This window comes from Nelumbo lutea, chromosome 4 (genome assembly GCF_056320005.1).
Source record: "Nelumbo lutea isolate HS-2025 chromosome 4, American lotus-T2T, whole genome shotgun sequence".
Classification (NCBI taxonomy): domain Eukaryota; kingdom Viridiplantae; phylum Streptophyta; class Magnoliopsida; order Proteales; family Nelumbonaceae; genus Nelumbo; species Nelumbo lutea.
Window position 1 is genome coordinate 88,728,146 of NC_142687.1, and position 21,811 is coordinate 88,749,956.

A 21,811-nucleotide genomic window follows, 5' to 3' on the forward strand; every position below is an offset into this window, starting at 1 on the left:
ACTAATGGAAGATTCTTAGAGCTGAGAATTTGGACTCTGATAGATTCATACATAGGATTCAGACCATGTAAGAAGGCAAACACTCTTTGTTGGGAGACAAGTTTCTTGTACAGTTTTGAATCCTCGTTACACTTCCAATCCACATTCTGGTAATGGTCCAACTCCTTCCAGACAAAAGTCAAGTCAGAGTAATATACTGATAAACACCTCTCCCCATGTCTACAAGTAGATGATTCTGCCTGTAGTTAATAGATCTTGGCATAGTATCGCAGTTCTGAATATGTAGATTTTGTTTGTTCCCAGATCTCATTTGCAGTTTCAGCCCACATGAAATTCTTCCTTATTTGAGGTTGCATGGAGACTAAGAGCCAAGACATAACCATACCGTTCTCCTGATTCCATCTATCATATTCAACACTCCCATAGTGGTTCTTTTATTCTCCCATTAATATAGCCTATCTTTCCCCTTGCAGTGATGTATAGCTTGATCCCTCTTGACCACTCTAGGTAATTTAAACCATCAAGAGGGACAATAGCCATAGGAAAGGATAGGTCACCACCCCCACTCATTCCATTCAGCATTGAAGAAACTCCAGATGTGGCTGAATCTTCACCACTCATGATTTCAGGTTTAAAAAACAACACCCAAAGAAGGAGCACTGCCTCACAGAGTTGTTACATAAGGCACCAGGCACTTCCTAACCTTCAGTCCACTAAAAAGACTACTATTGCAGCACACAAACAGGTCCTTATGACCTACGGTTTCACAGGGATCCAAGAACAAACACTGTTGTTGCAGCACGTAAACAGGTCTGTATGACCTACGGTTTTACAAGGATCCAAAAGAAAAACATTGTTGTTGCAGCACATAAACAGGTTTGTATGACCTACGGTTTTACAGAGATCATACGACCCCACAACAGAATGGAAGGAGCAAGGTGAAGTTCACCACACACCTAATCGGCAAACCTGGAACAGTGCCAACTTCAGGGCAACCGAACAGTCAATTAGAGAAAAGTAAAAGAAAGAGCTATTTCAGTCCATCAACAGGATAGCCGAACAACAGTAATACAAAAAGAACACTTCAGTCGAATACCAGGGCATTAATAGTCCATCAATGGGTGCAAAGTAACACAAAAAAAAAAACTTCAGTCGAATACCAGGGCACCCGAACAACAGATGAATAGTAGATAATACCTTCTTGAACATCAGATGATAGCCTCTCTATAAACCAGAACTTTCTCTACGCTGGAAGATGCAAAGTCAGGCAGACTAATATTGAACATTAGATAGAAAACTCTCTATAAACCAGAACTTTTTTCTACGCTGGAAGATGAAAAGTCAGGCATGCTTCCTACTTTCTTAAGGTCGAACAACAGATGGATACAGCTGGGAGATGAAGAGACTGACTGCTCGACTTTGGAAGATGAACAAATCAGATTTGCTCGACATCACCCTTCAGGCCTGGACGACTTGCTCTGATACCATGTTGAACAAGAGAAGAGAAAGAGAGGAGAGGCGAGAGGACTGAGAGCCCAAAAGAATACTGCAAGCGTGTACAGTATGTTATTATTTATACTAGGATGGTCGTACAACATAAAAAAAGAAGAAATTACAAAAGTACCCTTGTGGTACTAAACATATGTGTACAACAACATCTGTCAACAGTGCTCAAGGAAAACAACATTACGTGATATACGAATGCGACAAGTAGAGGGATCATAGCAAAGAAATCCTTTGTGGTCAGGACTATAACCCACAAAGGCACGCATGACAGACTGTGCAGACAATTTAGAGCGTTCATGAGAGGGAAGATGAACAAAGCACACACATCCAAAAACATGAAGCATAGATAAATCTATAGAACGACCAAATAACTTCTAAAAGGGAGACATATTACCAAGAATTGAGGAAGGAATATAGTTGATCAAAAACACAGTTGTACTGGCTGCATCTACCCAAAAGGAAGGTGAAGTATGGGACTCCTGCAATAATGTCCTCACAACACTAAGGATATGTCCATTCTTGCACTTGGCCACACGATTCTGTTGAGGAGTATCTGGACAACTTCGTTGCACTTGTATTTGGGTGTACATGCTTTTTTCGGGATGTTCGTCCTCAGGTTACCAAACTAGATCCAAAATCTTTGAAGTGTCTTTTTCTTGGGTATTCCCGTGTTCAAAAAGGGTATAGATGTTATTGTCCTACTCTTCACAGATATCTTGTGTCAGGTGATGTTAATTTCCTAGAAGATACACCTTTCTTTCCATCTACTCCTCATTCAATTCAGGGGGAGGATGATGATTTGTTAATCTATACTGTCACATCATCTGGTTCACATCCTATTGAATCTGCTCCTGCCAGGCCTAAGCCACCTACAGTACAGGTTTATTCTCGACGACCAACCCCTCCGGATCCATGTCTTGCACCAGCTCCTTCGTCGGCAGATCCAGTCTCAACTGATCCTGTTCCTTCATCATCAGAACCAGTCTCTAATGATGATCATCCTATTGCTCTTCGTAAAAGTAAGCGTAAGTGTACTTATCCAGTTTCTTCATTTGTGTCTTATAATCATTTGTCGTCCTCTTCTTGTTCTTTTATTGCATCTCTTGATTCTATCTCTGTTCCTAAGACTGTTAAGGAAGTCCTTTCTCACCCTGAATGGCGTAATGCTATGATTGAGGAGATGAATGCTTTAGAGGACAATGGTAATTGGACCTTGGTAAATTTACCTGCAAATAAGAAGGCTATTGGGTGTAAATGGGTGTTTACAGTTAAAGTCAATCTGATGGGTTCATTGCTCGATTGAAAGCCCGTCTTGTTGCTAAATGATATGCTCAGACTTATGGAGTGGATTATTCTGATACCTTTTCTCTTATTGCTAAACTTACTTCTATCAGGTTGTTTATTTCTATGGCAGCTACTTATAATTGGCCCCTTCATCAGTTAGACATCAAGAATGCTTTTCTTCATGGGGATCTTCAAGAAGAAGTTTATATAGAGCAACCACCTGGCTTTGTTGCTCAGGGGGAGTATGGGAAAGTTTGCTATCTTCATATGTTTTCTTGAAATCCATGAAATAGATTGCAAGAGATCTATCGCCTTTGTCTGCCCTGTAAAAGGCTTTGCACACATCATAAATGCGGGAAATATTCCCCTTTCCGGAGTACAAGAACTCTAGATAGTTCATTAATTCCTTAACAAATCCACAGTGAGTGACTAAACCAACCACCTCACTTTCAATGGAGTTGCATATTTGCAAGAACAAACGGGCATCCTCCCTCAACCAAGACTTTCTCGAGTCATCATTAGGAGGGTCATCAGTCAAATGGTTATCCATAGCAATACTCAGCAAATATAGTTGAATAGTTTTACCCCAATCCAGATAATCAGAGCCATTAAGCTTATGCTCAGTTATTTTTGACATCACTGGAATAACATCCGACATAACTACTGATTTCTTGCCTGCCATAATCTCAAAATTCAAATAAACAAAATATTTTGAACACCGAAAATCAACAGAGCACACCTGTTGAAACAACCGGAATGGATATGCACGTAACAAAGCACAAATATGTGCTATACAAGACGAGGCGAGCCAAAAGACAACAACCGAAAAAATTTTCCGGCGATAGATGCGCCTCCACGTGCCGATGCGTGTGACTGTGGCAGAATCTTCAGGCGGTGTGTTAGACACATGCGCAGGGCTGCTGACAACCGGACTTTGCAAAGACTAGATGCTCTGACTGCTCCAAGGAGGTGACCCGAAACACCCAGAAATTTTCCTCTACCTACTGTTTACTTTAAAAAAAACAAAAGGGCAGGCAAAAACTAGATGCTCTGATACCATGTAAAATAAGAGTAAACAGAGGAAGAAGAAGAATTTATATTATTATTCATCAATCTCGTATGTATATATACAAGTTACAAATTCTATGTAAGGAAAGAATATATTAGGAAAGAAGACTAATCAAATTCCTACAAATCAGTCCTACAATCAAGGTAAATCATATCTCCCTAGTATTTACTTCCTATTTTAGTTATACAATCTGTAACATCATATCTCCCTAGTATTTACTTCCTATTTTAATTATACAATCTGTAACATCTTCCTATTTTAAGTATACAGTTTGTAACACCCCTGAATCTGAACGAAGAATACGCACTTGTGATTGAAACTGAACCCACACCATAGCATGAAACAACTTAAATGTTGGGAACACCTCAATCTTGTGGCGAATAAAGTATATCCATGTGTACCTGGTACAATCATCAATGAACAACACAAAATATTTGTATCCAAGCGAGAAGAGATAGAAGCGGTCTAGACATCACTATGTATAAGCTCGAAGGAAGAGGTAGCTTGCTCAGATATGTGAGGAAATGGTATGGTACGACTCTTACTCAAGCAACAAGAAACACAAGATGTATCAAAGGTGTGCAAAGAAGGAACTTTATTCTTAATAAGGTCTAAATCAAACAAAAATTTTAATTTTTCAAAATGTAAATGACCCAAACATTCATGCCATAAGTCCCAAACATTATTTCTATGACTCATAAAGGAACTAGAAGTAGAGGAATTGAAATAAACTGATGATGTTGGTGTTTAAGGCTTCTCGAACTCCAATGCAAACAGACGGCCCAACCTGCACCCCTTCCCTTTCACCTCCCCAGTGTTCCGGTCCTGAATCAAACATCCATCTTGAGAGAAAATGAGAATGTTGCCTTCATCAATTAATTGGCCAACAGAAATCAAGTTTGTAGTGAGATTAGGAACAAGAAGGGTCTTGGTAAGAGGGAAAGATGCAGTGGGTGAAAGCTTAAGAGATGGATCATTATTATCAATGATGTTTAACTTTTCACTATTGCCAGTAAGAATATGTTTGTGATGGGTCTTAGTAAGGTTACTTGGTTGGTTAGGGTAGGATCCTGTCATGTGGTTGGTAGCTCAAGAGTTAAAGATCAAAGTATGAGAAGAAGAAGCACGATAACCAGAAAACTCACCAGGTAAGCCAATAGCAGAAAGAGATGAAGAAATAGTAGAAGTTACTAGTTGTCGAATGTTTTCCTCAACCATAGATGCCAGAGAATTACCTTTAACAAAAGAATCACCACTAGCAATAGATTTCTTACTCCCATGTGCTACAGCAACAGTGTCGATTCCATAGGTTGATCCTTCCAGCTTTATAGGAATAGTATCTTCTCTATTGGAGGCCATTTCAGCAAGAAAACAGCAGTCCAGGCACAAGGATATCAGAGATAGCCAAATTCAGCAATCAAGAACTCAAGATGACAATCCAAAAAAAAGGCAAGTTTTAAGACTGTCAAGTCTAAAACCCTTCAAATATGAATCTGAAGTCTGAATCAAATAAATGGGAAGCAAGAAAACCCTAGGATGACACAAAATCTAGGGTTATAGGTTGATCGAGTTAGCCAATTGAAAGAAAACTGTGATTTACCAACACAGCAGGCGTCTTTTTCAAGAATAAGGAGATATCTTGTGCTGATCGAAACAGTCCTTATCAATCTCCAAACCAGAAACTGAGTGTAGGATTAAGAAGAGCTTGAGAGGACCCTTCAATCTGGAGAGAAAAACTCAAATCGCAGGCTGATGTAGAAGGCCAGAAATCAAAAAAAAAAAAAAGAGTTACAGTCCAAAAAAGGAAACTGTATAGTGTTACAGCCCCAAGAAGATCAAAACTCCTTCGAAAACTTCACCAAATCAGATGTTGTTTGTAGGTAGAATAGATCAGGTCTAGGCGACACCATAACTGAATTTTGGCCTTGAACCAATGTCTCACAAGAGAGATCTAACGAAATCTCTCCTGCTGGTTGCGCAAAGAAGACTGAGCAGAAAAGGGTTGAACAAAACAGCCCTAATATGACAGGATTACTACTTCTAGTGAGTTTCACGAGAGAGAGAATATATCAGAGAGCAACCTACTCTGATACCATGTCAACATTCTTGTTTGAATAGAGAGAAGAACAAGAATAATCTTAGAGGTGTCAAGAATGAATGACCCCCACATCAAAGAGTCTCTTATATATTAAAAGATATGTACAATTACAAGAATGCCCATATAGGGTTGAAAGAGAAAAGAAGAATAAGAAGTATAAGTAATGTACAACAAGGACTATACTAATAAGATACATCAAGTTATAGTCTCCACATAATCGAACTTTTACATATATGTATATATGCATATATACATACATATATACATATAAAAAAATAATAAATATAAAAATAGTATACATATAGAAAATAATATATATAATTTTTAATTTTTTAAATGTCAAATAAAAAATATTATTTTTATAAAACATTTGGCTCACATTCGAGCTCGAGCCGAGCTGAGCTCGAACTTATAAGCTTTTGACTCAAGCTCAAGCCTCATACTATATTTGTGAGCCGAGCTCAAATAGCTGGATATTTGGCTTGGCTCGGCTCAAATCCACCCCTAGTCATAGCAAGCGTATCTCTAAAATTTCAAATCCATTGCCTCATTGGTTAAGTATCTTTTCTTTTATCAGCAACTCAATAAAATTTTATTAAAATTTCAAATCCATCAACCAACCCATTTGCAGACCTCCTAACCCATCTTACATGGATTTGCATATTTCTTGAGATCATCTTCAATCTTCTGAAATCATTTCTGAATTGCCATAGAACCCCTTCTCCTTTTTTCAACCAGACAACAACTATTTTTGAGTCCCCTTCAAGAATCATCCTAGCAATTCCCATATCCTTAGCTTTTTGCACCCCAACAATAGCAACCAAAAATTCAGCTCTCACTGAGTCATGCCTCATTGGTTAAGTATCTTAAGAGTGATTTAGTTTTCTTTAGGCTGGTTTATGAGTGGCAGAATTGTAATACTAGAAGTTTAGAACTGTTATCAGTCTTGAACCCTAATGAATCTCAGGATCGAAGATAAGAAGGAAGAAAGAGGAGAGAAGAGGAAGAGGGAGGAGAAGTAGTAGAACACAAGGGTTGAAAGGAGGAGCAGAAGCTTAATGTTCTGCCGCCGCCACTTTAATTAATATTTATAGGTTATGCTCATTACATGGAAAGGACAGATCTGCCCTTAGTCTTTACATAACAAATAGAGTAAAACAAAGACTGAAATAAATAATAACTGAAACAACTAAATGACCAATAGCTAACCCTAGGCAGACTAGAACATCTTCTACCCTACGAACACAGTGGGACTGTAGCTGTGGGGTCCACATCAGTGTTCTCTACACTCCCCCTCAAGTTGGGAATAAATGTTTATCATTCCCAACTTGGATAGATCTGCCTCTAGCTTCTTTCGTGATACAGCTTTAGTGAGGATATCTGTCGGTTGCATATTGGAGGTGATGTATAGGAGACATACGTCTTATGATGAGACCCTCTCTCGTACGAAGTGCCGATCAACTTCAATATGTTTAGTCCTGTCATGCTGCACTGGGTTGTGTGCTATATTAATAGCCGCTTGATTATCACAATACAGCATCAGGGGCTTCTCATACTCAACACCCAACTCCTCAAGTAGTGATCTCAGCCAAAGAATTTCAGCCACTCCATTAGCCATTGACCTGTACTCAGCTTCAGCACTGGATCGAGAGACAACACTTTGTTTCTTACTCCGCCAAGAAACCAGGTTACCTCCCACAAGAGCACAATATCCAGAGGTAGACCTTCTGTCATCAACACTCCCAGCCCAATCGGCATCCGTATAGACTTCCACCTTCATGTGGTCATTGTTCTTGAACAGTATACCTCTACCCGAGCATCTCTTCAAGTATGCTAGTATTCTTTCTGCTGCTAGAAGGTGCGTGGTTCTAGGAGAATGCATGTACTGACTGATAACACTAACGGCATAACTGATGTCTGGTCGGGTAAGGCATAGATATAGGAGCTTTCCCACTAACCACTGGAACATAACTTTGTCTTCAAGCAGCTCCCCACTCTCTGCATTAATCCTGTGGTTCTGTTCAATGGGTGTATCTACAGGTTTGACACCTAGCTTTCCAGTTTCAGCCAAGAGATCTAACACATATTTCCTTTGAGAGACAAAGATCCCCTGCTTAGATCTAGCAACCTCAATACCCAAAAAATACCGTAGTGTACCCAGATCTTTCAACTCAAATTCTTGATGGAGCTGTTTGAGGGACTCAATCTCATGGTTGTCGTTTCCTGTGACCACAATATCATCAACATAAACTGCAAGTAGTGTCAGTGATGACTCCACCCTCTTGATGAACAGTGTATGATCTGACTGGGCCTGTACATAACCGAACTTCCAAGGGCTAGTCTGAATCTGCCAAACCAAGCTCTAGGTGACTGCTTCAAACCATACAATGCCTTATTGAGCCGACAAACTTTCTTACCTGCCTCTGTATCATAGAATCCAGGAGGCAACTGCATGTAGACATCTTCTTGCAAGTCCCCATTCAGGAAAGCATTCTTAACATCCATTTGGTACAAAGGCCAAGTGTAGCTTGCTGCGAGATAATAGAACCCGAATGGTGGTCATCTTGGCTACCGGGGCAAATGTCTCCAAGTAATCTATACCATAAGTCTGAGTGAACCCTTTTGCAACTAGCTGAGCTTTGTACCTCTCAATGGAACCATCCGCATTATGCTTCACAGTAAATACCCACCTGCATCCAACTGGTTTCTTTCCTTTGGGCAAGTCAACTAGCTCCCAGGTATTATTTTTCAACAGGGCATCCATTTCAACTTGCATTTCACCTCTCCACTCCGGGACTGATAGGGCTTCTTGCACTATTCTCGGAATAGGGACATCAGCAACAGAGGTGAGATAGGACCTGTAGGAGGGAGATAGGCGATCATAGGACAAAAACTGGGAGATGCAGTGAGCTGTAGATGTGGTGCAATGCCGTTTTCCTTTACGGAGGGCAATGGGAATGTCAAGGTCATCTGCAGAGGGTGAGGTAGCAACAATGGAAGGAGTCTCTGTGGGCCCTGGGACTGTAATATCTGGACTTGGAGCCGCAAAAGAGATTGTAGCTGGTTGGGACTGCTGATGACCAGGATCAATCTGCCTGCATCGCCTATGATAGACTCTCAACTCCCGATCCCTTTGACCACCCTCGCTACTACAGCCCTCATCATCAACTGGAATAGGTAAGGGAACAGCCCCAAAGGTATTAACCCTGTCCTCACTGCACTCCCCCTCCCCTTGAAGAAAAAAACCCAAATCTCCACGCTCACTACTCTCCCCCTAAGGAGAGACCCGAGAATAGTAGGGTGTCTCCTCAAAGAAAGTGACATCCATGGATACAAAATTCTTCCCTGAGAAGGATCATAACAACAATAACCCTTTTGAGTTTGTGCATAACCAAGAAAGATGCATTTGGAGGCCTTGGGTTGAAACTTGGAGTGATTGGGACCAAAAAGCTGAACAAAACAGGTACAACCAAATGTCTTGAGGGGAATAGTGAACAACTCCTCATTGGGATATAGAAGGGAAAAATGAGGTTTCATATCAAGAACCCAAGAAGGAATCCGATTAATAAGATATACCGTCGTAAGGATAGCATCACCCCATAAGCGAATAAGGACATTGGAGGTAAACATAATACTTCTAGCCACCTCCAAGATGTGCCTATTCTTCCTCTCTGCAACCCCATTCTGCTGAGGTGTATGAGGACACGTGCTCTGTTGAATAACCCCATGATTAAGGAGGTACGATGCCAATGGCTTAGCAAAGTATTCCTTTGCATTATCAGATCTAAGCACTTTTATCCTGACATCAAATTGTGTTAGGATCATTTGGTGGAAGTTTTGGGTCGGGACAGGCACCTCATCTCGTGATCGCATAAGATAAACCCATGAAAACCGGGTGTGGTCATCAACAAATAGCAAAAAATACCTGTAGCCCCCTATAGAAGGAATGTGATATAGCCCCCAAACATCAGTATGCACAATATCAAAAGAACTATTACTCCTTTTATTACTCAATGAGTAAGAGTTTCTACAATGTTTAGCCAACTCACAACTTTCACACTTCAACTGAGATGACTCAACAGACTCAAACAAAGTAGGAAGCAGACTCTTCAAGGACCGAAAAGATAAATGACCCAATCGGTTATGCCACAACATAACCGGACTCACAACTTGAGAAACAAGTAACTTCTTATCCACTGACTCTTCCCAACGAGAACTCTCCTCGAGCAGATAGATCCCATTCGTCTCACAGCCAGCCCCAATCACCTTCTTCGTCTCCATGTCCTGAATAACACATCGGTCAGGAAAGAAAGTTACTGAGCAATTCAAATGTTTGGTAATGCTACTGACGGAAAGGAGGTTAGTGTCCAGTTTAGGAACATGCAAGACAAAGGACAAGGATATAGTATCTGACAGTTTGATGTCACCCTTGCCAGAAATAGGGACAAGAGAGCCATCAGCTATAGATACTTTATCCCTACCAGAAGATAAGTGATAAGTAGTAAACAAAGAGGGCAAGCTAGTCATATGGTCAGATGCACCTGAATATATTACCCAACACGGTTCAGTAGTACCTGGAGCGGAGGCATGGTAGGCTGAGGCTCGAGTACCTGAGTGTGCAAAGGCCGATGTAGCCGGAGCTGATGATGACTGCAGTAACTGAGCTGAACTGCCAACTTCCTTCTCCAATTGTATTAGAGCTGCCCGAACTGCAGCTAAGGTCTCTAATGGTGTGCCTCTCGTGCCAGATGAGGATGCTGAATCAGTAGTCGTAGCCACATGAGCATTACTCCTTTTATTTCTCAACTTTGCCAGGACCAAATGTGGATGCAACTTCCAACATGTTTCTTTTGTGTGTTTATGTTTCTTGCAATGCTCACACACCACATCCCTTTTATCTTCCTTCTTTCTGTCCCTCTCTGAATCACCCTCTGTTTTGGGTTTGACAGCTACCAAGGCAGGTGTAAGCGGCTGAGGTTGCATCATGACTTTCCTCCTGGTCTCTTCACTGTGCACTAAGGAGTATGCCTGAGAGGGGGTCACACTATCTTTAGTCAAGATCTGCTGCCTCACAATATCATATTCTGTATTCAGTCCTGCCAGAAACTCAAACACTCTATTTGTCTCAATGTGCTTTCTATGTATCTGAGCATCTTTGGGACTCTCCCACTCAAGAGTCTCTAAGTGATCAATCTCATGCCACAGGGATTGCAAGTTAGAGAAATAGACCGACACCGGTTTCTCTCCTTGTTTAAGGGCATTCACCTCACATTTCAACTCATATGCTCTTGCAACATTAAGGGGTTGGGAGTAAGTCTCTTTCATCACATTCCATATCTCCTTGGCTGTCTTTGCCCATAAGTAATTTCGGCTGATATGGGGCTGCATTGAATTACAAAGCCATGTCATAACCAAGTAGTTTTCTTAGACCCACTTGGTATACATAGGGTCTCCCTTGGAAGGTTCTGCCACATCTCCCAAGAGATACCCTACTTTGCCCCTTCCCCCAATAGCCATCATGGCTGATTGGGCCCATTCCAAATAGTTTGATCCATCAAACTTTACGGTTGTAATCTGAAAACCTGTCTCAGAACCACCGCCATAACTGCTATTCCCAAAACTGCCTTCTGCCTGATTCTTAAACTCCATTTCAGTCAAGAACCAGAAGTATCAAAGATTATGGTTACTACAGTCAAAACCAGCACTAGAACTCCCAACAACAGTCACAAAATCAGTAGAGAACCAATCTGTACTCACGATAGATGTGCATGAAATATATATAAGACTGATCTGGAATCAATAACCACACACAACAGCAACAGTCCGAACTGTTTTCACCCCTTCAAAAGTGTTCGAAACCCCAAAAGAAAACTGAAACACAGTTTGAAGAGCAATCTGATATGCTGAAGCCAATTTGAGGTTTTAACCAGTCCTAAGAGCCGTACGGATAAGGTTTGTATTAGGGTTAATATGAAACCCTAAAACTGATCAATGTTGAGGAGAATTCAAGGGTTTTCCGCAGGAATAAGATCACAAGTTTCGGCCTAATACTAGGGTTTTCCATAGGGATAAGACAAAACCCTAGAGAAACCCTAGAGAATAGAGAGATAAAACCCTAGAGTAGTTCGGCCACCCTTGCTGGATAGGTCCAACCTATCTTTTCTAATGTTACTTCTCTCAGAAAGTAAAAAACTTACAGTAGAATGCAGTTCGCTACCTACCAAGGTTACCCAAACCCTAGCCTTCTCTGATTCTTCCTGATCACCAACTTGCTACAACTATGACACTTCTTCAAACAGCTGCTAATCCTCTGGAGATCTCCAAGAACCAATTAACGAACTCTGCTTTCTCAGCTTCCAGCCTTAGATGGTTCTCATGTGGTCGGCTGGACTAGACTCACATGAGAGAACTTGGCTCTGATACCAACTAGAAGTTCAGGACTGTTATCAGTCCTGAACCCTAATGAATCTCAAGATCGAAGATAAGAAGGAAGAAAGAGGAGAGAAGAGGAAGAGGGAGGAGAAGCAGTAGAACACAAGGGTTGAAAGGAGGAGCAGAAGCTTAATGTTCTGCCGCCGCCACTTTAATTAATATTTATAGGTTATGCTCATTACATGGAAAGGACAGATCTGCCCTTAGTCTTTACATAACAAATAGAGTAAAACAAAGACTGAAATAAATAACAACTGAAACAACTAAATGACCAATAGCTAACCCTAGGCAGACTAGAACATCTTCTACCCTACGAACACAGTGGGACCATAGCTGTGGGGTCCATATCAGTGTTCTCCACAGTAATTTTAAGGTTTCTTTCAGGCCAGGAGTTTGGCTGGGATGTTAGAGCTTCTTTCAGGCCAGGAGGTGGATTCTAGCAGAGAGGATAGTTGGAGCTGAAACTCGACTGCAGATGGACTGTTTTCTGTTAAATCTTTTCCTCTCAAGCTGTCGGAGAGCAACCAGGGCACAGTCCCAGCTTCAAAAATTTGGAACCCAATCTCCCCTTCAAAGTCAATGCTTTGGTGTGGGCTGCAGCTCTGGATAGGTGCCTAACCAAGGCTAATCTGCTCGGAAGGGCAGTGCAGATCCCTGACCAGAGTTGTATTTTCTGCATGCAGAGTTCAGAGGACAAATCATCTTTTCATCCACCGTCTTTTTGTTTCCTTAGTCTATGGCACTTTATTTCTGCTTTCGGATTGAGTTGGGTCATGCCAAGAAATGTTCTGGATCTCCTTTGGGGCTGGGATGTTCAAGGGCTCTCAAAGTCTGCAAACTGTTTGGGTTGTTGTGCCAGCAGCTGTAATTAGTACTATTTGGTCTGAAAGAAATAGGACGTTCCAGCAGGTTTCTAGGGATATGGAGGATTGTCTCCTTCTATTTTGGAAGGACGGTGTCCTGGATCTCAGCTATAAGGTTCTTCAGAAGCATAGTCTGGTGGCCCTGATGAGCTCTAGAAGTATTTTGGAATTGTAACTTTGATGTTCTATTCTTGCTTTTGCCCAGCCAGGGTAGTTTCCCTTGGGGGCCTGTTGTACTTTGTATGTTCTACTAAAAGTTACTTTTTTCCAAAAAAAAAGTCTCAAAATGTGAGCAATGAATTTTGAAGTATATTTTTCTGCTTATGTGGATTTTAGTGAGTGATTCCCAAGGCCTTAGAGTGATTCTAGGAAACCTAGAAGTGACTCAACACCTACACACTTTCTAGAGAGAGAAACTTCCTTCTGAATCTTACTTACCAAACTTCTTTCTCTGAACTTTACCTACCAAACTTCTTTCTCTGAATTTCAAAGCATATTTTTCGCTCACTCACTGAAGCTCCAAAAACCCCATATTTGCTAATATTGCTCATTCATTCATCCTAATAAAAAATATTTTTAAAAGACAATTAAAACTATAAAATCTTATTTTATAGGGATTAAGAATTTATGACCCTAATATGGACTTGTTTGGGCTTGCCTTGAGAGGCTTGATACAAAAGTGGCTCATAAAATCAGGAATGCGTAATGTTTAACATCACATTAGCTATTTGAAATAATGCAATTGAGGAAAAAATAAAGACATTGAGAGTTATACATGCTTGATGCTTGAATATGTTTTATATGCTATGCTTGATTTTATTTTCAAATTTTCATTTTAAATATGTTTTACATGTTATGTTTATGTATTTTAATTTGAGACAATAGGCTTTTTGAAACATTTATTTTAAAATTTAAGTTTATGTTTAGTACTTTTCATTTTTGCATTTTTGCACCTTGCTTCAGAAAGGCACACACGCCTCGCCTAGCGTCTTGCATTTCGGGCGTAAAATGCCCCTTGCACTTTTAAAACACTTCTTGGATCTATAGTTGTCAAAGTGTTGTCTAGGCAACTAGGCACATGGACACCTGACCTAACACTTTGACTTATAGCAATAAGGCACCCATCTAAGCAACTAGGCACCTGCCTAGACAACAAAATAACAAGGTGGGCACCATATTAAAATATCATTCACATTGTTACATCTTACTAATATGCATGTTCATAAATTCTATTATATACTATATATATCATTTATAATTTGTTTTAATATGTGTGTTCACCACCCATATATGCTCTTCTAACCCATCTAAAGTTGACCCCCATATCACTGGCTAGACATCTCACCTCCCTTATGGTTTGTCTGTGGTTCCAAACCCTCAAATTGTTCATTTACATTCAGCTTATTACTATTTACTAATTGAGAAATCCCCTTCCACTTCCAATTGGCTGAATCCAAGCTGCTTTGCAAGCCTCAACCTGATAAGAGAGCTAATATTTTGCCCTCAAGGAGTCTCCAACAGTCCAAGGTAGCCCAACAACACCCATATATGCTCTTCTAACCCATCTAAAGTTGACCCCCATATCACTGGCTAGACATCTCACCTCCCTTATGGTTTGTCTGTGGTTCCAAACCCTCAAATTGTTCATTTACATTCAGCTTATTACTATTTACTAATTGAGAAATCCCCTTCCACTTCCAATTGGCTGAATCCAAGCTGCTTTGCAAGCCTCAACCTGATAAGAGAGCTAATATTTTGCCCTCAAGGAGTCTCCAACAGTCCAAGGTAGCCCAACAACATCTAAACTCTAGACTCCAAATTACCAACTAAAGACTCCATTTGATTACTTAGCTTCTCCTATGGCTTTAATATTTTTCTTAAAACTGCCCTTTTGATAGGCCAAATCCCAAACAAACCCCCTTTCAGTCTGATGAAAACTTTTGAAACCCGAACAGTCCAATGATTCTTCTGACTTCTAAAGCATCTTGTTGCATTTGGGTTTTCCTTCCATTCCTTTGTGTCCTTAATACTTGCATTAATCCTTGACAACTATGTTTGGATCACATCAGTCTTCAGTCCTATATCAAGTTGGCATCAGAACTATTCATCCTACGTCACTAAGTTTATCAAACTCATTTTGATATCTGTCAATGAACAACAATAACAAAGAATTCAAATAAAAAAAAACACCAAGTATCCTTCAAACCTTATCTTTCCCTTCCTTTCTCTAATTTTCCCTTTAAACCGTGTGATATTAGGAGTATAGATGAAATTAGCCATTCCTCGCAACTATAATTTATTAAAGGTTCTCGTATATAACTTTGCTAACAAAAATAAAAAGATGTGGTTCTATGCGAATAATTTATAGTCAAAAGGAATAAGGGCAAAAAGAATGATCTAGAAGCTGCAACATCATCTGGGATGCTAAAAGGACATGAGTAGAGGTAGTAAGAAATTATCTAGGCACTAATAATTTAACAGTGGATATGACTTTAAATAGAATGGATTGGCGAAACAGGATTCATGTAACCAACCGCATATTGTTGGGATAAGGCATGGATGAGGATGATGATTGGTGGCTTTAAACATAAATATTGAATTTATATTTGTTTCAACTTGTACCAATGGTTCACAGTTTTACAAATCACAAAAAATATTTTGCATTTCTCCCTCAGGAACCTTAAAGCCTATTATTTTTTTATAATAACCTTAAAAACTATTATTATCAGTATGCATTTTATCTTTTCTTTTTGTTTTGAGTAATCCAATAAATTTATAAGTTATACTTATGTGAGTTTTGTCAAAATTTTCAGCAGTTAAAATGCCAGTTTGATACATCAACATCTAACATTTTATCAACTCATAGAAGGAACCTAAAAGAAAATTGAAAAGGAAAAATAAATTAAAAAAAAAAAACTCATCAAAATTATATTCCCATGGAAAGCTTCATATTTTTTTCAATTAATTCAATTAGAAAGAGTTCAAAGATCAACACCTTCAAATGATGTCCGATCATAAACAGGGATATGCATGCATCTAACTTCAAAAACCCTGCAGTGAAAATTTTTCTAAATTAGATATCTTCATCTAGATGTAACTTGATATGTAGGCCATAATTTGCAGTACATATAGGGCCAAATGTACAGTTTTTCCCTGACAATCAGAATGAAAATTTTCTTGATATTCCATATTAATAGTGTCAACTTTTCACTCACAGGATAAACACATGAGGAATAGATCGGGAACATGTTTAGAAGTTAAATTCGTTGCAGAAAGAATGCAAGAAGGAAAGCCAAACGAATTTAAGGCTTCTCAAAAAAAAAACAAAGTTTTGGGGGGTTAAATAACAATAATTTAAGCCCCCTGTAAAAATTAAAAACTAAAAAAATAAAACAAAAAGGTTTTGAGCCACCCGAAAACACCCAATACACATGTCCATGCATACCATGCATATTAATATTTTGAATCTTCGAAAGAAAGCCATACATATGGAAAAATTAACACTTGTATCCAACTTCATACAAGTTAAATGATATCCACATGGCAGAAAACATAAGGAAAACAACAGGAAATATAAGATAGACTTCCCTATTTTATTATCATATACTCATTTGCACTTAAAGAAATAATACAAGATAGACAAAAGAAATGCCTTCCTAGAATGAAAATTTCCTGGTGCTACTCTTCCAAAGTAGATTTTTTTATTGAATTGTTTTGCTTCTGAGATCCTCTTTGAGGTGGCATTTTGTTTTTGTGGACTCTCATTGTGTGTCTAGTATTGATTTTCTTTTTCTCTTGTTAACATCAGTATTTTAAAAGCACAAGGGGCGCCTGAGGTGCAAGGCGAGGCACACAAGCCTTTTTGAAGCAAGGCACAAAAAAAATTAAAAAATTAAAAACGATAGAAAAAAAATCAAACAAAATATTAAAGATAATATTAATAAAAGTATAAACTTAAATTTTAAAATAAACATTCTGAAAAAACATATTATCTAAAATTAAAATACATAAACATAACATGTAAAGCGTATCCAAATGTAAATTTAAAAATAAAATCAAACATATAAAACATTTTCAAGCATGTAAAACCCATAATCTCTTTTTTTTTTCCTCAATTGCATTACTTCAAGTAGCTAATGTGATGTATGATATATTACATTCCTGATTCTATGAGCCGTCTTTGTGCCACGCCCCTAAAGGCAAGCCAAACAAGTCCATGTAATAGTCTTAAATTCTTGATTTTCACACAAAAAAAATAATGATTTTATAATTTTAATTGCCTTTTAAGAAGATATTTTATTAGGATGAATGAACGAACAACATTAGCGTGAGGCTCCCACTAATGTGGGGTTTGGGGAGGGATAGATATACACAACATTACCCCTACACATACAGAGAGGCTGTTTCCAAGATTTGAAACCTGGTCACCTATGTCACAGTGGAGTAACCCAACCATTGCACCAAGGCCCACCCTCTTTTTTTGTAATACAATGGAGAATATAAATTGAAATATTTAATTTATTAGTTATAAATTGTATGTAATATGAATTTTAATTGGACTCGGATCTTAGTCAGATCAGATGGGGTTAAAACTTAACATATTACTCTAGTTATTCATAAAGGAAAAATGAAAGCACCTTTCTAAACCAAGGCTGATTACCTGTTAACAAAGGAGTCATTTGGTGTAAGTCATGTCATAGTTTATCATCCAGATGGATAAAATTCATTTTATATTTTTATTTAAGAAAAATAGTCTTAAAGGGAAAGGGCAATCCATTCATCAATGGGAAAATGGCTAAAAACATTCAAGAAAATGGAACACAAAAAACCGTATACAACTTTGATTCTTCACTTATCAAATAATCATTGAATTCAATAATGCGAAAGTTGCTTCTCCAAATTAACTAAAAATTTATATCCAACTCCTAACATGTAAAACTTGAGATCGTGTTCATAAGGCCTTATTTGTGGCTGTGCAAGTGATAACATGTAATAACCCCCAATGACATAAAATAATGCCACATTCACTTTAGCAAATAGGATAGATTTGACTAACTTGCCAAGAGATTTATGATGCAAAATGATCCCCAGGCCCGTACCATCAATTCCTGCATGCCCCAATTAATAAAGCAATCAGCATTCAGATATCGAAGTTACAGAAAACCTCCAAAATACTGAAACACAAATTGCCTAAAACATTAATAATCAGTGAAACATAAAGTAACAAAAGGTTTAAACTAATACAAAATTTAATTGCCTAAGAGTTCGCCTTGGTCAATTAGCAAGCACGGCGCTATCCACAGTTAGACATTGATTACCGGGCAAAAACAGTAGCACAGGTGAATCTTTTAATGAACGCCCACATTCGAGGGGACAAAACCAGCGAGGAGGCCCACCATCAGGCTTAACCATGTCCTTGGCCATATCAAGGAAATCCTTCACACTGTAAGTCCCAAAACCATCATCCCACAACACTTCCAACTCTTCCAGACCCATTACGTTCTTCGTATTGTCCATACATTTCGGACCAAAATGACCATTCCCTCCATCAATCCTAGACCCAATTCCATCCTGGTCTCTAACGAAAGGAGCTCCATTGGTTTCAACAGACTCCGAAGACACCACCGCCGGGTTCCCACTGGCCAAAGTACGACACTGAAATCTACCGCATATTTTGGGTCTAGAAAATGCAGTAAGAGAAGGCAAACCCAGAAGACGAGTAGCAGAACAATATACTATAGCCAAGGCCATGGCCTCTCCAACCAATAAGCTCTGAAACTGGGGTTTGAAGTAAGTTTCAGCACTTCAGGGAAGCTCAGAAGAGACGCTATGATACAGAGATTTTTATGGAGAATTACACGAAGTTATTAATGCAGTGATTTATTACGTCTGGAATTGCTCTAACTAAAACTAATCACACTTTTCTCGCCCAAGCTTCTCTGCAACGGACTGAAGGTGAAAAATAGTAATTTAATGAATTTCGTTTGGTCGATTGAAAAGAAAAGACGGAAAGGGATTGAACCGTTTCTGGAATCCCATTGATTATGCAGATAAAACACGGAAAACAAGAAAACAGATCTTAACGACAAGGAAAAAGAAAAAGGAGAACAGTGAAAATTACTGGTTTTTCTTGTTTCTTTGTTGGGTGAGTAATCTTGTTTTCTTTCACCCGTACGGTAGGATGGCGGAGAGCGTTTTGGCGAGAGACGCGCTTGAGCTTCTGAGTTGCGCCCATGCCTTGTTCTTGATTTCTTGCCCACCTGTTCATAGCCTTCTCTGGTTCTCTCTTTCGCCAAAACTCACCACTCACTCACTCCTTCGCCGCCTCCGACAGGCGACAAGGCCGCGCCACCTCCGGACATCATCGGCCGGGTAGCCCGACGAATTGGTCCGGCCTGGCCCGATAGTATTATACAATGTTTTTAAACCGTCGTTGACCCGGACGGTCGGACCGTTCAGCCCAGAAACCGTCTAAGCAATCAGTTCAGTTTCACCTCTAACCCATTTTTTTGTCAAAAACCATTGACTCCGTCAGAAAACCGCTAACACGGGTGGTTAAATCGTCGACTCATTTTACCCAAATAGTGGTTCACAGTTTTAAAAACTTAGAGAGGAAAAACACAAGACCTCAAATATGAGATCCTCAGACACATCTCAAATCTGAGATCCAAGACAAAGAAGAAGAAAAAATGTTGTAGAAAAATTGATCTCAAATATGAGATATGACAACTCAGATATGTTATCGCCATGAGCGTTGAACCATCCTCCTCCTCTTCTTTCTTCTTCCCTCTTCTTTCTTCTTCCTTTCTAGCTTGTTTGGCTTGAAAGAAAAGGTAGGGAAAGGTAAGGAAATCTATACAAGGTTTGTAAAGGTTTCCCAACTTTTTCCTTGAAACCAAATGCAGCCTTCCTTTCTCTTCTTTTCTTTTTTTCCTTTCTCTTTCTTTCTTTTTTTCTTTCTTTTCTTCTTTATTTTTTTCTTTCTCAGTCAACATCAGTCTATCAGTCTCTTCTCCATTCTCCTTTCTCATATCAACATAAATATTTGCCCTAATACAAAATTGCAAACCGTCCGAACCGTTCGACCCAAACGATCGAACCGCTGACCCAAAAACCGGTAGCTAGAACGGTTCTGTTTCTTGGTCGATTTTTAAAACCTTGGTATTATATATCTATATCTATATTATACTACTACTAAAATTAAAAGTTAAAAGTGGATATGGGAGTGTAAAACTTTTGTTTTCCAAGGGAGCTCAACAAACAACCAAAAATATGAAATCACTATTATAATTATGGGTTCGACTATGATATGGAAAAGATATGATATCTAAATAACTTCTTAACAATCAATTGGAATCATAAATGTGATAGCCAATCAAGTGTTATTTATCAAAATTCATAGGTGGGTTTTGATTGGTTAAAACTCTTCCCATACCATATATTTTCCGCATCATAGATTTTCCCTTATAATTATAATTGGGTTATGATTTTTGAGAACAATGTGGCTGAATTATATATATTCATAAGGCATTTTTGTTAGTTTTTTATTTGCCCTTTTAAATAAAAGAAAAATAAATTACTTTCATTAAAATAAAAATAATGAAAAATTTTAAAATAAATCCTCTAACACACACACACACACTCTCTCACCCCTAATGTCAAGCCCCCATCAAGTACCACACAATAGAGGTGCTCACAGTTTAGTTATTTATTTGTAAGCCTATTTTTGAAATCGAACCGTCTTAGACAATGTATGACCTTAGCTCCAATAAGAATGATGTACATAAACATTTTTTTTTTTTGTAAATGGATAAAATACATTGTTGTTTCATGTTAATATTGGTATGTTTCTATTATTGCCCCTTAAACTGGACATTTAAGAGACTTGTGGTGTTAGTCTATAATGTTCTTAGCCATTTTATAAATTTGGGGAGTTTATCTTGCTAAGGCTAATACTGGTGTGCTGCCAAAGAGTTGGAGCAACTTGTCTCAATTTCTATGACTAAACCCCAAGCACATCCAGTTTGTATTTATTAAAAGCATTGAACTCGGACCAATTTCCAATTATGCCTTGAACCTTGAAGATAAATGGGCAAAAATAAGAAAGTTACACATAACTCAAACTTGAGTATGGTACTATACTAGGTGTTAGACTTGTTGTCTTTGATATGCCAACCAGTGATATTCATGGTCAAATACCTAAGTGTATTGGGGCAGTCTAAGAATTCATCTGAGTGGGTAATCATAATGATAAGATCGGCCCCTTTGTTGAACAAAGTGAATATATGGGTTTACATTCTCTCATGAAAACCTAAATTATTAGCTAGTGGATTTCACTTGGGTTTGAAATCAGGCCTAAAGTGGCCATACAACACCTTGGGTCGTGAGCCTTTGAAGTAGATGGACTTAAGACCCATAATTAATAAGATTAAGTAAGTTGTTAAGTTGTAATGTGCTCTAGGTCGATTGACTCGAATATGGGTTTGGTAATAGGTATGGAGCACCTATCATCTTAAGAAAATAAGGGTTATCTCTTAATAGAGTCCAGATCCAAATTAG

The 21,811-nt window shown here is 38.8% G+C and overlaps 2 protein-coding genes across 6 annotated transcripts in view; both read right to left on the reverse strand.

Moving 5' to 3' along the window:
- The window catches only part of LOC148861638 (phytyl ester synthase 1, chloroplastic-like), a 154,799-nt gene extending 135,159 nt beyond the window's left edge, over positions 1–19,640 (reverse strand). For 2 of the 4 annotated variants that reach the window (XM_088982147.1, XM_088982144.1), the window contains exons 1-3: positions 18,571–19,252; positions 18,309–18,360; positions 16,248–16,303 (exon numbers count right to left, since the gene is read on the reverse strand). In XM_088982147.1, the coding sequence (XP_088838273.1) occupies positions 16,248–16,303; positions 18,309–18,360; positions 18,571–19,003 (541 nt within the window). In that variant the 5' untranslated portion in view covers positions 19,004–19,252. Of the gene's footprint in view, positions 1–16,247; positions 16,304–18,308; positions 18,361–18,570; positions 19,268–19,373 lie in introns of those variants that run through there. The other 2 variants (XM_088982145.1, XM_088982148.1) reach the window with 2 other exon arrangements.
- Positions 10,105–12,175, reverse strand: LOC148861639 (uncharacterized). Of its 2 annotated transcripts, none has more exons than XM_088982150.1 (2): positions 10,568–12,175; positions 10,105–10,241 (listed from the first exon to the last, which is right to left on the reverse strand). In XM_088982150.1, exons 1-2 carry the CDS (start codon positions 11,364–11,366, stop codon positions 10,204–10,206), a joined length of 837 nt encoding a protein of 278 aa, XP_088838276.1. In that variant the 5' UTR covers positions 11,367–12,175; the 3' UTR covers positions 10,105–10,203. The 2 variants fall into 2 exon arrangements, with proteins under 2 accessions (XP_088838276.1, XP_088838275.1); XM_088982149.1 differs by having other exon boundaries at positions 10,532–12,175.
- Positions 19,641–21,811: the final 2,171 nt, after the last annotated feature.